The sequence below is a fragment of the Mustela nigripes genome, chromosome 6 (genome assembly GCF_022355385.1).
Source record: "Mustela nigripes isolate SB6536 chromosome 6, MUSNIG.SB6536, whole genome shotgun sequence".
Taxonomy (NCBI): Eukaryota; Metazoa; Chordata; class Mammalia; order Carnivora; family Mustelidae; genus Mustela; species Mustela nigripes.
Genome location: NC_081562.1, coordinates 76,381,850 through 76,399,670, shown reverse-complemented (window position 1 = coordinate 76,399,670; position 17,821 = coordinate 76,381,850). Strand labels below are relative to the sequence as shown.

The 17,821-nt window shown below is 35.6% G+C and overlaps 1 protein-coding gene across 2 annotated transcripts in view; it reads right to left on the bottom strand.

Moving 5' to 3' along the window:
• LRRK2 (leucine rich repeat kinase 2) overlaps nt 1–17,821 on the bottom strand; it is a 132,336-nt gene that overhangs the window by 83,713 nt on the left and 30,802 nt on the right. For both annotated transcript variants that reach the window (XM_059402899.1, XM_059402900.1), the window contains exons 14-19: nt 15,069–15,181; nt 10,444–10,588; nt 10,162–10,301; nt 5,646–5,774; nt 5,401–5,571; nt 133–391 (exon numbers count right to left, since the gene is read on the bottom strand). In XM_059402899.1, coding sequence (XP_059258882.1) covers nt 133–391; nt 5,401–5,571; nt 5,646–5,774; nt 10,162–10,301; nt 10,444–10,588; nt 15,069–15,181 — 957 coding nt within the window. The remainder of the gene's footprint in view (nt 1–132; nt 392–5,400; nt 5,572–5,645; nt 5,775–10,161; nt 10,302–10,443; nt 10,589–15,068; nt 15,182–17,821) is intronic.

The following is a 17,821-nucleotide window of genomic DNA, read 5'->3' as shown; positions in this document are numbered from 1 at the left end:
TCAAAACCTTCACAATTATCTTGGCTTAAGTTGTACCAAACTGAAATAAACCTAATGAAAAGATCAATGACTTAAAAAAAAATACTAACAAAAAAAAAAAGACTTGGACAAAATCTTCCTGTTAATACTTACTTGTTTCTTTTCTTAAATTAGATGTCTTATCTGGAAATAAAGGACCAAGCCATGAAGGTTCAATTTTTCCTATGCAAAATCCTCCAAGGCAAATGCTATTATTGGCCAGATCCAGAGCAAGTCTTCTTAAGAGTAAGCTAATGATCTGGCTGTCACCTTTCCCAATGCTTATCGCCAGCGCCTTCCGAACATCTTGTTCGCGGGAACCACCATTCAGTAGCAGTTCCACCAATTTGGGACTGCTGGCTTTCTCACATACCTAGGAAACAAAAAAGGAAGGTGAACATATTAAAGGCCCATATTTCTTCCTTTTGGTAGACTAGTAAATTGAATTTTGTGTGATTTTTCTCTATACCCTCAAATTTAGATAGAAACAAAATAAGGCAAAACTCATCCTTGAAATAGATTAGGAAAATAAAAGAAGATTAGTGCCACAAACATCAGAGTAGCATCAGCCAAATAACCTGCCACGGGAGAGTAAGTTACCATGAGAGAGGCCACATGATATGGAGAAAAAGTTCATAACACTTGAAGTCAGAAGCCCACTGCTCTACCAATTATACATATTGCTTATACCTTCTGGATTCCTGTTTACTCCTTGAAGGACATCTGGGAAACTAGTACCATTCACAGTAAAGGCTACTGCCCTGCCTTCATTCATGATGTAGAATAACTAAATGAGAATATGAACATCACAAAACTTGTTAATGCTACATACAAAGGACAGTCATCTCTGATTTCTGGTTTCCAGGACAAGAATCTGAATTTCTACAAAGAACTTTCTTGTCTCTCAGTTTTCTACCTTCCCCTAAATACGTTTTTCAGAGTACATGCTCCAAGTAGGTTAGCATGCTAGGTGCTACAAAAACCACAGGGACCGTAGTGAGCAGAGGGAAGACTTAGCAATGTGTATGTAGCATACCGGCCTATGCAGAACAGCTTCTGAAAGGCGAAAGAACCTGATATGCTATCAACTAGAATATCAAAGTAATAGATGACAGAAATATTATATGTCAGGTACTGTGCTGAAGTCTGTGTACACTTGATTTCTAATTCTTATTAAAAATCCTATGCCAGGAGCGCCTGGGTGGCTCAGTGGGTTAAAGCCTCTGCCTTCGGCTCAGGTCATGATCTCAGGGTCCTGGGATCGAGCCCTGCATCGGGCTCTCTGCTTGGCAGGGAGTCTGCTTCCTCCTCTCTCTCTCTCTGCCTGCCTCTCTGCCTACTTGTGAGCTCTGTCTGTCAAATAAATAAATAAAATCTTTAAAAAATATCCTATGCCATAAAAACTATTACCCCCATTTTAAAGATGAGTATTTAGAAAAGATAAATGATTTGTCCCAAACCCTTACAGGGAGTCAACAAGAAGCCTGGATTTGAAGTCAAATCTGCTCACTCCGAACCCTGTGCTCCTTTCACTACCCCAAATTAAGGATTAAAAAAAGAAAAGAAAAGAAGATCCTAAGATCCAAGGTAGCAGATCAGGGGAAGGACACTGGGGGAAATTCCTGAATTCTCTAGAATTTAAGTATATCAAAGGTGTTGAGGGGAGCATTCTGTGGTTCAAAGACTAAATTACTGCCCACCAGTCTCCAGGTTACCCACCTTCTCAACCCATTCTCCTCAGAGCCACCAGGGTGCTCTTTTACTTTAGATATGATCAAGTCACTGTCCTGTTCAAAAATCTTCTAAACCCCTCTGCTCCAAGACATTCCCCAAACACAACATACAATTTTTTAAACCTCATTATTTTTCAATTACACTATTTCTAGGGCTCTCAATGTTTAACTCTACTCTTCATCGAGCCAAAAATGTTCATTCTTGAAGGAACAGCTTTATCAGCTCTTGCACGTTAAGTCCTTGCTACCAAGCTCCCAAGCTCTCTTCCTCCTTCAGGCTCCCATCACTTTTGTTTAACATAGCACTTAGCACACTAAACCAAACATGCCTATTGGTTTTAAAACTGGAATGAAAAGCTTGGATGCTATTGTAATTCAATTTGTACCTCTATAGCCTAGTATAATACCTAGTAAAAATATAGGGACACCTGGGTGGCTCAGTGAGTTAGGTGTCTGCCATCCACTCAGGTCATGATCCCGGGGTCCTGGGATGGAGTCCCACGTCTGGCTCCCTGCTCAGCGGAAAGCCTGCTTCTCCCTCTGCCTGCTGCTCCCCCTGCTGTGCTCTCAGTCTCTCTGACAAATAAATAAATAAAATCTTTTTAAAAAATACCTTAGGACATATATTTAATTTAATTAGCAAATTACTAAAATCCTCTTTAAAAGTCCACAGGAAATTGAAAAGGAAGGTTGGGAAGAATAAAGACGGAGGGAAGGAGAAAGGAGGGACAGAGAGCCAGAAAACTCAATAGCAAATGCCTCTCTGCAGCCCAGCAAATTTTTACGTCTTACTGCCTACCTTATACTAAGATGATTTATGTTTTATCCTCTCTCCTCTCCCAAGAGAAATAAACCTCTCTCCTTTCCACACCTAGAAATAAACCATCCTGAAATACGAAACCCCTTGTATATTTGTGACTACTTATCTAGCACAGGGCTCTCCACCAAGAAGTTCCTCAAGCATTTTTATAGAGTACTTTTCTTGAGGGCCCAAAAGATCCAAGCTGACTTTATGTATAGAGTGCCCTGAAGAGAGAGATATGTAAGAAAGTGTATCAGATAAAAAAAAAAAAATTACGAAAGTAATTTCAACTCCATGAGAAGAAAAAAATACTGCTCAGAACTACAGTTTTACATTTAAATAATAATGGAGATAATTCAGAATATAATCAAAGATTATCAGAAGTATAATTGACGATCCTTTGCAATCTTCTCTCTCATCTTCAAATTTATAAATAATGCAGCTGATAAACAAAGTCAAATATTTCACACTAGCCTTTAAGAATAAATGAACAACTCCCCCTCCTTCCCTACTACCACCACCGCTATCATGAATCTATGGTGTAGACAAGAGATGAAAACAAGCACATGGGAGGCAGATTTTCCATCACCTACCAGGAGAATGTCCTTAGGCAAGTTACTTAACCTTTCTGTGCCTCATTTCCTTACCTGTAAAATACGAATACTACTATAACCCATTCCTAAGGTCGTTATAAGGGCTAAATTGTATAAAGGATTCAGAGCAGTACCCAGGGGGTAATCAAGACAACAGTGTTTGTTATTATTTTTACATGGTAGTTCTTCCCACCATGATTTGATGATTTTCATCTTTGGATCTCTATTCATGCATTTGCATGCCCAGTACCAATCTTCCATAATCTTCTATAGGAATCATGTATATCGCATCATTAAATTCCGCTCAGAAAGCCTAATAGATTCACTCCATCTTTGCTCTGAACAGACCTTAATTATACAGCATTGGTACACAAATAGTGTTGACTACCTTATTTTACACTATAAATAATGTATGTTCAATCTATCCACAAAAATCTATGTTCAATCTATCCATAAAAATTAATCAATATTTATTATTTTTTAGATACAAATAATCTCTGGCAACTTAGATAAATTCTTTAAATTTAATACACCCATAGATGTAAAGATCTGATTTTTTTTAAGAAGATAATAACTAAATGCATGAAGTCCAAAGAATATGTGAAGAAGAATAAAATAAAAAGCTTCTGTAGAAATATTTGGATAACTTGAGAGAAGAGTCTGAAGCATTTCCAGTGGTAATATAAAATTTTTGCACTCAAATGCTTTTAGGTATTATTTCCCTAACAAAAAATGTGAAGGGGAAGTTTATTTTCAGTTCTTTGCCATATCCCCCATAGCCCAGTAACATTAAGCAATGATCTGCAGATCACATGAAAGATACACAATAAAAGTGTATTACATTATTGAAGGAAATAATTTAATTACCTTTAATAATAGAGAAGCAACTAGTTTTAAGGTGAATTTCACAAATGAAATTTGAATAAATTTAAGTAGTATGATTATTTGGTTTTTTTGGTTTTGTTTTTTTTTTTACCAGAGAGAGCGAGCAAGCACAGGCAGACAAAGTGGCAGGCAGATGCAGAGTGAAGAAGCAGACTCCCTGCTAAGCAAGGAGCCCGATGTGGGACTCGTTCCCAGGACCCTGGGATCATGACCTGAGCTGAAGGCAGCCGCCCAACCAACTGAGCCACCCAGGCATCCCTATGATTATTTGGTCTTAATGTACAAATTAATTATGCATGAAAATAATTTGCATGTTCAGTTTCTTTTTATGCAGAGTGCCAATTAGTACTAACTTAGTGTGTAGTTGACGAATTGAATCCATAGGCAAGTGGAAAATTAAATAAAGTAAAGCTTTAAAGTAAATTATTGGAAATTATAGTATTCTGTTGGTCATTTAATAATGTATATTAAATCCCTACATAATTCATTTGTTAGAAATATGACTACATTTCTAGAAAATACACACGGTGCTACCTGAATGCTATTATAAACTAAAATTTATACAATGGAGAACCTGAAATAACACATAATGCACTTCAACGCTGACTAAATACGTACAGTATATAAAGCCATGAGTTAGCTATTCTAGATGATACAGAGATGAACATTGTCTATTTCTACTTTCATATAACTCACAAAATATAAAGAGGTGTACCTAAATTCTCACAGACTTACAGAAGTAAATATTTTTTATGGAGGCCAACAGTACAGGGCAGGCTTTATTAGGGAAGGAGAATCTGGGTTAGATTTTGAAGGAAAAGGAGAACAATTAGAGAGATGTGTTTGCACAGTGCATGAGGGAAGAGAGGGAAGGAAGGCAGGACCACAGTGCTACATGACCACAGGGGTGGCCAATGGCAGAGGATGTCCATGGGAACAGCATCCCCAAAGGTGTGCAGTATACAGCCTACATGGCCACACGCAGTAGCCCTAAGGACAGAATTTTCTAGCAGAGAAACTGAAAACAGAGAGAAAATGGCTGAAAGATGATCAAAACAAATCCAGATGCTGTGTGGAGTGTGCCCGGAGAACAATTTGCAGAGAGACGCATAGTAAGAGACACATTTGGAAAGTTATTTATCCACATAACAAGGTAGGCAAACAAGTAAAATGAAGGTTTCGACTGCATATACCTCAAGGACGCTCTTGCCTCTGAAATTCTGTGAATCTAAACTCCCACCACAAATCACAAGCAATTGTGCAATTAACTGGCAAATTCTATAGTAAAGAATAATAGGATGTAAGGAAGAACTGTACAGTGGTAGAGTCTTATAACAGGAAACACAAAAGTCAGGCCTTGAGTATTTACCTGACAAATTAAAGACGTGGCCTCCTTTGTTCCATTGGCGTCCGCTCCCAACAGAAGCAAGCATTCAACCATGATACTGTTATTCTGATCGCATGCTCTCTCTAGCAGCACACTTTTTAACTCGTCATCCATAACTAATTTTGCAAAGCACTTGCAACAAAGGTTTAGAAACTAAAAAGAACGGAAATGAGAATTAGAGTTAGCTAAATACATAACAGTTAGCATATAAGTGTAAAACCCTGTACCTGTTGATCCTTTTGTTCCATGATACTAGAAGACATCTGATGGAATATCACAGAATCAAAGGAATGATGCACCAGCAGGTTGGAAAAAGACACTGACAATTCCAGTATTGCCAAGATTGTCTGAAATCCCTGAAAATGTGACCAAAATAATAGGCAATAATAAATAATAAGCAATTCTAGGCCAAAAGAATAAATAAATAATATAAAACAGTTTGTATATGACACTTAACTAAGTAGATGTATTTATTGGGTTTGTACTTAAAAGCTGTAAACCTTGAAACAATCCTATAAACACACCTTGCTCTCTCGTTGCTAAGAAATACAGCAGGCACATAGAAAATAAAATGCCAGGTAATAAACTGTTGTCTAGCAAAGCAGAAAAAATACCTAATGCATTAAAAGTTGGCTTTTAAAGATTCCTGTCGAAGCCATACTTACAGGATGAAAGCCAGATATTAATTAATATTAGAAATAGCTGAATCGGCAGGGTATACACCCAAACTGGCAGTAAAGTGTATTTTTTATTACAAGATTACAGATTAGTTTCTCTAGATAGACCAGTATTTCCCCCTTTCTTCTGTGCTGTGCTGCATGTGTGTGTTTGTGTGTGTGAATGTGCTTTCTTCTGAAATTTCAACCCCAAGCAGACAAATGTATGCTCCTAGATTTCATTCATGTTGAGTGTATTTGAGAAAAGCTCTAAAGGCATTCTGAAGTTTAATCCTTATAGCAAATTATTTATAAAGAACTAATAAGTCACACCATTACTTTTTAGAACGACCTCAAACATATTCCTAAGAGTTGTCCAGGCTCTCCACTCATGAGATATTCTAAGGAAATAATGAAATTATGAGTTTACTATTATTTAACTTGAGTAAACTCGAAAAGATAAATTGAAATTTCAAAATTTTTATTATTTCTCAATATATTAATGAAATTGTCTAAACAATGCAATTATTATTTTGAGCTTTTAAGATGCTGAATTTCTACAAATATTTACTAACATTTAAATAAGAGAAGTAGTCTTAATTTATGCATGTCTGAGAGCATGAGGTCCACCTACCACTAGAGGTCCCTGCAAATTCAAATGAATGCACCAGCAAAGCAAGTAATACAAATGTGCAAAGGCACATAATTCAAAATAAAAACTTATAAACACTGAACTGGCCAAATAAAATATTTTGGCAGGTGAAATTGAGCCCACTGATCAACAGTTCACAATCTCTACTATAGAGATCCTAAGATTTACACCTGTATGAATTAATACTGAGTAAACTGAGAGCTCTGTACCTGTACAAATTTATTTCCTTTCTCTAGAATTACTTTTAATCAGTTCTGGCTTGGCTTTAGTCATCCTAGGGTGAGGCACATTATAAAAAGCAGATTTATAAAACAACATTATTGTTTTTAATATAAGTATGTGTGTGTTCAGCTCTTTATAATTAAAATCTTTACATACATTATCTCATTTAATAATAATGTCTGTATGGAGGACAGAGCCTACACATTTTTATTCCTGGTTAATTCTGCCATTTACAAAAATATTTGCTGAGTGTGATTTATGGAAGCTGCAAACTCCATTGCTAAAAAAAAAAAAAAAAAAAAAAAAACAACCAAAGCAGGAACTCTTAAAGAGACTACTTGTTTTGCTAACTTTAGGGGGAAAAAAAGTCAGCAAAGTGGATATGGAAGGAACCTACCTCAACATAATAAAAGGCTTATATAACCTACCCACAGCTAACATCAAACTCAATGGTGAAAAGCTAGAAGCTTTTCCTCTAAGATCAGGAACAGGAAAAGATGCCCATTTTCACCAGTTTTAAAAGGCCTAGTCACAGCAATTAGTCAAGAAAAAGAAATAAAAGGCATCCAAGTTTGGATGAAAAGGAAGAAGTTGAGAAGGAAGAAGTTAAACTGTCACTATTTGCAGATATTATAAGTAGAAAACCTTAAAGACATCACCAAAAACTATCTGAACTATTAAATAAAATGAATTCAGTAAAGTTGTAGGATACAGAATTAATATATAGAAATTGGTTTTATGACTGTACACAAATCATGAGCTATCAGGAAGAGTAATTAAGAAATCAATCCCATTTATGATTGTATCAAAAGGAATAAAATACCTAAAGATAAATTTAACCAAAGAGGTAAAAGACCCGCACTCTGAAAACTATAAAACATTGGTTAAAGAAATTGAAAACAACACAAATAAATGGTAAGATACATGATGCCCATGGGTTGAAAAAATCAATAGTATCAAAATATTCATACTGCTCTAAGCAACCTACAGCTTTAATGCAATCCCCATCAAAATATCAATAGCATTTTTCACAAAAGTAGAACAAATAACTCTAAAACTTCTGTAGAACCACAGAAGACCCCAAATAGCCAAAGCACTCTTCAGAGAGAAAAATTAAGTTGGAGGTATCATGCTCCCTGATTTTAAACTATACTACGAAGCTACAGTCATCAAAACAGTATGGTACTGGCATGAAAGCAGACATATAAGGCAATGATATGGAATAGAGAGCCCAGAAATAAGCCTATACATATATGATCAATTAAGCCAAGAATGTACAATGGGGGAAAAAATAGGCTCTTCAATGAACGGCATTGGGAAAACTAGACCAGCTACATGCAAAACAATAAAACTGGACTACTATCTTACACCACATACAAAAATTAAATCAAAATAGATTAAAGACTTTAATGAAAGAGCTGAAACCATAAAACTCCTAAAAGAAAACACAGGCAGTAAAGTCTTTGGCATTTGTCCCAGCATTATTTCTTTTGGACTATATTCCTCAGGGAAAGGCAACAAAAGCTAAAATAAACAAATGAGACTACATCAAACTAAAAAGATTTTGCACAGCTAAGGAAGCCACCAGCATAATGAAAATGTAATCTAATAAAATGAATGGGAGAAAGTATCTGTAAACCATACATCCAACAAGGGGTTCATGTCCAAAATATATAAAGAATTTATACAGTGTAATGCCAAAAAAAACAAACAACCCAATTTAAAAAATGAGTAGAGGATTTGAATAGACATTTTTCCAAAGAAGACATACAGATGGTCAACAGACAGATAAGAAGATGCTCAACATCACTCAGCAAACAGGTAAAAGGCAAATCAAAACCACAAAAACCACCTCATGCACGTCAGACTGGCTATTATAAAAAAGATAACAAATAAAAAGTGTTGTCAGGACATGGAGAAAAGGGACTCCTCGTACACTGTTGACGGGGATGGAAATTAGAACAGCCACTTTGGAAAACAGTATGGAGGTTCCTCAAAAAAATTAAAGATACAATACCATATGATCCAGCAATTCCACTTCAAGGTATTTACCCAAAGAAAATGAAAACACCAATTCAAAGAGATATATGCACCTATATGTTCCCTGCTGCATTATTTTCAATAGCCAAGATATGAAAACCACATAAGTGTCCATTGATAGATGAATAGATAAAGAAGATGTGATACACACACACACACACACACACACACACACCAGGATATTACTCAACCATTAAAAAGGAATGAAATCTTGCCATTTTCAACAACATAGATTGACCTAGAGGATATTATGCCAAATGGAACAAGTCTAAGAGAAAAAGAAAAATACCATATAATTTCACTTATATTTAGAACCTAAAAAACAAAACAAATGAACAAAAAAATGCAAAACAGAAACAGAGGCAAAGATATAAGAAACAAAGTGTTGGTTAGCAGAGTGGGGAGGGGCTGAGGGGCAGGCAAAATAGTGAAGGTACAAACTTCCAGTTATAAAATAAATAAGTCATGGGGATATTATGCAGAGCATAGGGAATATAGTCAATAATTTTATAATAACTTTGTATGGTAACTATAGTTAACATGGAGATCATTTTGTAATATATAAAAATACTGAATCACTACGATGTACCCTGAAGTTAATGGCATTTGATATGTTAATATACTTCAATAAAAATAAATACAAGATAGAAAAAAAAGATCTGAGCCAATTTATTTCTTAAACTCCTCTAAACCAGTATCTTCCATTCCTTATATGTAACAGTTATTATGTATTACATGTGAAATTTTGCTTGATGAAAAATGTTTAAAACATTTCACTGCAAGAAATAAAATCAAGGAGAAAGATTATTAGAGGTAAGTAGCCCACAACAAAACACTGAGAATGATAAACTTTGAAACAATTATAACCTCTATTATCTAAAATCTAAGCAAATAAAGCTCAGTTGGCTGGAATTTCTTTAGGACATTCTCTGCCCTTTCATGAAAAAGACAAATGGCAAATAAACATACTGATTTTAGAGATTTAATAACGAAACACATGATATTTAGTGATTCAATCCAATTCTCTTCACCTTCTATAATTAAAATACAAAATGATAAATGGTTTTTAATTAACTAGAATATCTCCATTTATGCAAAATGGGAATTGTACCAAATGCTCTGAAAGAGAAATCTTTGTAAAATCCCAAACTCCCTTCAAGACAATGCACATACTTTAATCTGTACTTCGGCCATATCCTTAAATCGTTGTAAACTGGAAACCAGAATTTTTGCCAGCAGATGCCCAGTTCCTATGCATAAATTCTTCTTTGTAATCAAGCATCCTATCAGACTTAATCCCAGACATTGAATTTCTAAAAAATAAATAAATAAAGGGGAAAAAAATAAAATTAATTGTCTTAAATCTCAAAACTGAAAAAAAAAATTAAAGACATCCAACCAACAGCCAAGGCCTATAAAAATCTGTCCTAAATCCTGAGTTCAAATTGTACCAACCTTGGTCATCGGGATACATCTGCAGCGTGTGAAGCACAGAATCAATAGCACCTTCCAAGGACAATACTTCTAGCGCATCAGGAGAATGTGCTATAGAAGAAATCACTTTCAACCCACATTTCTGAATCCCAGGATTTCCAATGAACTAAAACCAAAAGGACAATTAATATTTGCTATTTAAAATAAGTTCTTAAGGGGCGCCTCCGTGGTTCAGTCGTTAAGCTTCTGCCATCGGCTCGGGTCTTGATCCCAGGGTCCTGGGATCCAACCTCACATCTGGCTCCGTGCTCAATGGGAGCCTGCTTCTCCCTCTGCCTGCCCATTATCCCTGCTTGTGAGCGCTCTCTCTCTCTCTCTGTCAAATAAATAAATAAATAAATAAAATCTTTAAAAAATAAAATAAAATGGGTTCTTAATACTTACCTTAGTTAAAGCCAGCTACAGGCTGATAAAATATAAACTAGGTAGTCTACATAAAGACTATTTCCCCTGATTTTTGCTTTGTATTACTAACTACTTTTTAGTTACTATTAAGGATAAGAGCTACCATTTTAATGATTACTGAGAATCTTTTCTGTACTAAGTATTTTACATGCATTTTCTTTTCACAAGAATCTTAAATCCATACCGATATCCTTCCCATTATAAGCTGAGTTTACTGAGGATTAAAGGGCTTGAGTATCCCTAAAGTCACACAGATTATACATGGCTGAGATGAGACCAAATTAGGGATGTTCAATCCCACCGCCTATGTACTTAACCGGCAAAATACAATGCTGACTCTCACCATAGAAAATAGCAATTGAGAATTTGCTCTTTAAGTGTTTTATGTGCCAAATCTCATTTACTCCCCCTCAGCAACCTATGTAATAGGTTCCCCAAATTTTAAAGATGCAGGAACAAGAATTCAAGTCACATAGCTAACCTGTATGATGTCTAGGACATGAATATAAATGTCTCCCCTTAAAAGTTCAGGAGTCAAAAAAAAAAAAAAAAGGGGGGGGAAGTCCAAGAGGTTCATTTCTACCTCTTCTACTTCTTAAAATCAACTCCTCTGGATGATTTGACATTATTTACAGGTATTCTAATAGAGGATACTTCCTTTTTATTTATTTTTTTTTTCCAGACTATCCTACTCATTGACTGAGGAGAAACAGTCAATACACCTTCCCACAATGGACAACCACAATCACACCTTCCCTCTTTCGACGTCTGTGACATGTAGCTAACTCTTACATGGGACGGGTCAGCTCTGCTTTTCCACAATGCTTTACAAACTTTTGCCATGCTGTAAATGCCCAGCTTTCCATTCAAAAATTGCAATGTTATCCTTCACAGGACTTCTGCTTTCACAGACACTAGTTCCACGGCAGCTCTACTCCTAATCTCTGACTGACACCACCATGGAACACCACAGAGTTAAGCTTCAAGTCAACCTCAAGTTCTGTTGTAGCTTCTTCAACTAAAACCAACTACCCTCCAATCTTTCATTTCCAAGTCAACAAACAGACTTTCATTCTTTTCCAATCTTATCTTCCAATGCCTCTCACCTGTCCTCATTCAGCAATTTTTTTTGTATAGGGTGTGGGAGGTTTTTTTGTATAGGGTTCTCATTCTGTGCCTTTCTCCTCCACCCCCTAATTGCTCAGCTTGGACATCCTACCATTTTAACAACACTCTCCTATCCTCGCCTCCCTTTGGACTTTTTCCTGTCATTATTGTCATCTTACCAACTCCCTGGGTAGTAATTTGGAGCAAGTTAAATTTAGGTTTAAATTTTGCCTCTTAGTTCCACTTTAAAAAACTAATAGTTCCATTTCCGTTCCACTCAAAATGAATGAAATAACATTTACTCAGAAGTGGCATTTACTCAGAAGGTATTATTCAAGAAATACAAAGAAGTTCAAAGGGGTTCACAGTGAAACTGGAGGGATGGCTCATGTCTGTCTCAGCTTCCTCACCTCCCACCAACCCTAAGAAAGCAGAGTTGTTATGGGGATGAAATGAGAGGACTCACTGTCCTCGCAATAAACCCCAATTGATGGCCACAGTTCATGCCTTGGGCTAAACACCCTCCTCAAAGATGAAAAATTCCTAAGTGGGAGAGAGAGTGTCCCTTCATTGGCCTTCCCTTCCATCAAGCTACAACTTCTCCTCCATTTCTAAGCTTATTAATAGAAACATCTATACCCACTCCCTTTATATTCTCATCACCCCTTAATTTCATATAATCAGACTTCTGTCTTAATCAAAGAAAAAAGTCCTTTAACAATTGAATTGCTGTTTTTTCCTCCTTTGATTTCCACGAAATGGCACATCCCTAATTATTCTCAAACTTTAAAACCATTCATTGGACCATCTTCTTTACAATCTCTTCTTTCTGTGTTAAAGTTTTCCAAAGTTCTTTTTTTTTTAAGATGTTATTAATTTATTTGACAGAGAGAGATCACAAGTAGGCAGAGAGGCAGGCAGAGAGAGAGGAGGAAGCAGGCTCCCTGCTGAGCAGAGAGCCCGATGCGGGGCTCAATCCCAGGACCCTGGGATCATGACCCGAGCTGAAGACAGAGGCTTTAACCCACTGACCCACCCAGGTGTCCCCCAAAGTTCTTTTTTGAAATCCTTTCTATCCATGGATGGGACTTTATACACAAATGCATTACAGCAATCGTAACAACCATAATAATAATGCCAAAATCCATGTAGCACTTGCTATGTGCCAGACATTCTTTTAAGCCTTTTATGTGTATGAACTCATTTAATCCTCCCAATACTATAATGTAGAAACACTATTATTAGCCCTATGCTATTGATGAAAAAAATTGAGACACAGAAACCCTTAAGCAGAAAACTCAAAACCCAATTTTAAACTCTCTTAAGCTCTAGCTAAGCCCACATTACTCTTTGCTTGACACCAGTCATCTTAAACTCAGATGTTCAAAGTTAAAAGTTTATTATCAGGACGGCTCAGTCGGTGAAGCATCTGCTTTCAGCTCTGGTCATGGTCCCAGAATCCTGGGATCACTGGAGACCCGCATCAGGTTCCTGCTCAGTGGGGAGCCTGTTTCTCCCACTACTTATGTGCTCTCTCTTCCTTTCAGACAGATAAAAAAGGAATAGAAAGAAGGAAGAAAGGAAGGGAGGGAGGGAGAGAAAGGGAGGAAGGACAAATGAAAGTCACTGTTTAGTGAGATGCTGTGTCATTATTATTCAGTTGTTGTAATGAGGGGGGTGGGAAAAGGGAGGAGGCAGCAGATTTCTCAACAACTTCTGGAACTAATTAGCAAAAAGAAAGTAAGACCTGAGAGCTGAGTGACTTCTCAGCATCATGGTATTTACAGGTAGAGCTGGGTCTCTTGACTCCTGACTCCTTCTACCCTATCACACTCCTATTCAATAACTTCGGAAAAGATGGGCTATCCAGGATCACAGTTATCTATAAGGCTGTTCTGGTACCTCTTGCTTCTCACCAACACATACCATGAATAAAATTAACTGCTCCCTCCTCTACATTCTTAGAATAGTGTCCATAAAGCTAATATAGCTCATGAGTCCCAGTGCAGAATAAGTGGTTTATGCATAGCCATTTTCCCCTGCCCCGAAAGAGAGCCCAGATAGAAGGGTACAAAACATGCTCGCTTTTGTCTTCCAAATGCCCAACACAGATCCTTCCACCTACTGATCTTCATCAAATATTTCTGGAATTGAAGTCAACCCATTATACTGTTATATTCAAAAATCATATTAAGATTTCAGTACAAATAACTAAAATGTATCATAGACAATTACATTATAAAATTCAGTTTAAATTGAATTTTTAAAGGAGATCTCTCTGCAGGCTATTCTAACTGTGACATTTTTCAAAGTACAAGGAATCATAAGAAATCATTTCCATTAACTACTTTGACTCCTTTCTTCCTTCCATGAAAACATTAATTCTAATCATTCGTTACATCTTTACTCTTACATCTTTCATAAAGACCAATTCATCTCACAATAAACTTCCAAACCTTCTTAATTCCATCAACACCTATTGCATTCCACAATATAAATCTAATTCCCCTCTTTTTTCACACTTAGCATGAATGTTGATTATAGTCATTATAAAACTGCAAACGTATAGATATGTAAATGACTAAAAATGGGAAGAAACCATGCACGCTGAACCATTTCAGAGTTTATCTCTGAAGAGGGTAATGAAAGTAAGCCCATGTAATCAAAGACGACTTCAACATTGTTCCATGTGTGTCTTCATGGACTGAACCTTCTACGCCTGAAAAGATAAGCAGCCAAAAGAAAGAAAATAGCAGCCATAGTTCCTATCAGTCTTAGCTGAACATCTAGCTCTTTAGTTTTTTTTTCTGATTGAGTAGACTGGAGTGGATTTATGTTACTAGCCATCTAAAGAACCTGTCCAAGTCTTTAGTCAGGAGTACACTTCCCTTAATGGAATGAAACGTCTCTTTACCCCCTTAATCCTTACTGGCATCTTATGTTTCCACTCACATAACTTCCTCCTATCATAGTAAACAGAAGGTGGAAAACTTAAGTGAAAACAGCCCTTCCATATCCCCATATTTCATATTCTAGTTAATGGTACAAAGGCAGAAAACCTACATTGCACATACCTTGTTCAAAGCTGCTAGGACTAGTTTATGAATATCATTCTTGAAACACTGTCTTTTAACCATATTTAGCTTATGTTGATATTCAGTATCTTCTCCAGATTCTTCTGGCATCCCTAAATAAATAAATGAATAAATAACTAAATAAATAAATTCTCATAAAGATTAAAGCTGAGCAGACTGTCAATTCATAGAAAAGATCATAATTAACCTAACAATACATACCCATGTTGTACTTTTTTCTAATGTATAGTTCCTTATCAAAGAAACAACCCTTATCTTTAAGAAATTTATAAAAACAACTTATCATTGAATATAAAATAAATACAGTATATGTGGATGTTTCCTGAATTTTGGGATAACTGAGTGATGGGCATTAAGGACGGCACTTCATGTGATGAGCACTGTACTGGCAACTGATGAATCACTAAACGTTACCTCTGAAACCAATAAAAAAATCTTTCTTATTAAATAAAAAAGAAAATTAAGCAAATAAATAACTAGCAAGAAGTTACTATGTGGAGAGATTTTTCAATTTCTTTTTTGCAAACAATATCTTTTTTGTATGACTAAGCTGTACTCATCAGACGTTGAAAGATTTTTATGCAACAATGGACCACTTGAGAGAAGCTCAGTTATTTGGACTGCAACAGAAAAAGGTCAAATGTGAAATGCAGACATAAAAGAACAGCTGGACCAAAAGCCAAAAGAAAAAAGATTTTAGTTTCAGCATTATGATGGTAAGGAGCACGTAGTATTGTTAAAAGTGCTGTAAGGCTATATAGTAGTATTAAGTTACTTAAAGGAAACATATTCCTTATTAAGCTACATGGTAACAAAACGACTCTAAAACTTGAAAAGACAGGAAGTCAAAAAATATTGGTTATATAATAGAGTACATAATACAATTATTATGAATGAATGATGTCTCCAAAACCTGACTATAGAAATAGTGATTAATAAACAATTCTTATGATCTTCTATTTTAATAATTTGTAATAACACGAACTATAAACTGGCTCCATATATAGGTTTCCATTTACCTAACAAAAAAAACTTGAAGGCTACCTACATGCTGGAGGTGTTGCTACATGCTGGGAATTCCACAATGAATAACAAAGGCTGGATGGATCTCCACCCTCTTAGAGATTTCAGTCCTCATTTTAAAATGTATTCAAACAGGCTCAGACATTCACTACAGCTGTATGATCTTGGGCAAGTCCCGTAAACTCTCTGTGTCTCATTTTCAGTAACTGAGTCCATGTTAATTTCTGAAACTGCCCATTACATCTCCCAAGCAGACATAACCACTAAGAGCATCCTTCTTACAATAAGACCAAATGAACATTACCATAAATTTCATCTCTGGTCTCTGCTATAGCACTTGAGTTTCTCATGTCCATAGCAAATGTAATTTCCTTTCCCCGTGATAGTCCTTTAAACTGTATGTACTGCAAACTTTTTGAGGGCACAATCCAGAGCCTAATCATCTCCAGATCAACAAGAGTTTCAAGCATAGTGCTTTAGATGTAACAGCTGTTCAATATATTGCAATATGTTGCAAAAACGAGTATTTAAAAGTGCCTACTCTGGAGTCGGCCTGCATAGGTTCAATACCCGTTTTATGAGTTGTGACCTTAAAATCTCTCCATCTCAATGCCTCAGTTTCATCAAGTGTAAAATGGCAGCCACATACAAAGCAGTCTCTGCCTTAAGGGTTGCTGTGAGAATTTTAAAAGTTTATATACATAAAGCACTTTGAATAATGACTGACACATTTTAATTCCTCCAAGTTATTGTTATTAACTACAAATGAATGGGCTATGTTATAATTTTCATATCACCCTAAATCATCTCCAGATTAAATAAATTCAGTTTCTCTAATTGTTCTCCTGGAGGTGGTTTTATACTCACAATTACCTTCCTCTATACACTTCCCAATTTGTACAAGTTCCTTCTTAAATAATTTTACATTGTATGTGCTATGGTGAGGGTTGTAAAGTGTATAGACCTGACAATTCACAGACCTGTACCCCTGGGGCTAATAATACATTATATATTAATAAAAAATTAAAAATATTAAAAATAATTTTACATTATTTCCTCTAGAACTAATAAAATTCAATAAAAAACAGTGAAATCATATTTTATTAAAATAAATGTACATTTATTGTTATTTTACTAAAGCCACAGAGTCCATTACTCCAGTTATAAAAAAGAGAAGTTGAAAAGTACTAGATTGAAAGAAACTTAAGAGACATAACACCATATGCCATATGTGAACCTAAATTGGATACTGAATTATATAACTTTGCTATAATATATACCTTTGTTACAATTAAGAATATCTGAATATGATCTAGTTAATAAATGAATTTAGATATTATAAGCACCTACCTCACCCTACAATGTTCAAACCAGAATCATAATCAACCTCAAAACTACTGGGGTACTGATACTATAATTACTCATTGATATACAGAATGGTAAGATTTAGTATGGTACAGTACAGGATAGCATGGTGTGGTATCATAGTATAGTATGGTAGCATAGAATAAAGTAGATGATTAATAATAAAGAAATGTATTTATATACTGGTATCTTTCTAAATGAATCATTTGATATGTATTTCCATACAAGAAATATAATCCTAAACTTATAAAATTATTTTCAAGGGTACTTGTTTAATACTTCTAAGCATTATTATAAAAAACATCATCTATCATTTAAATACATCATTTCAAATATCTAAAGAT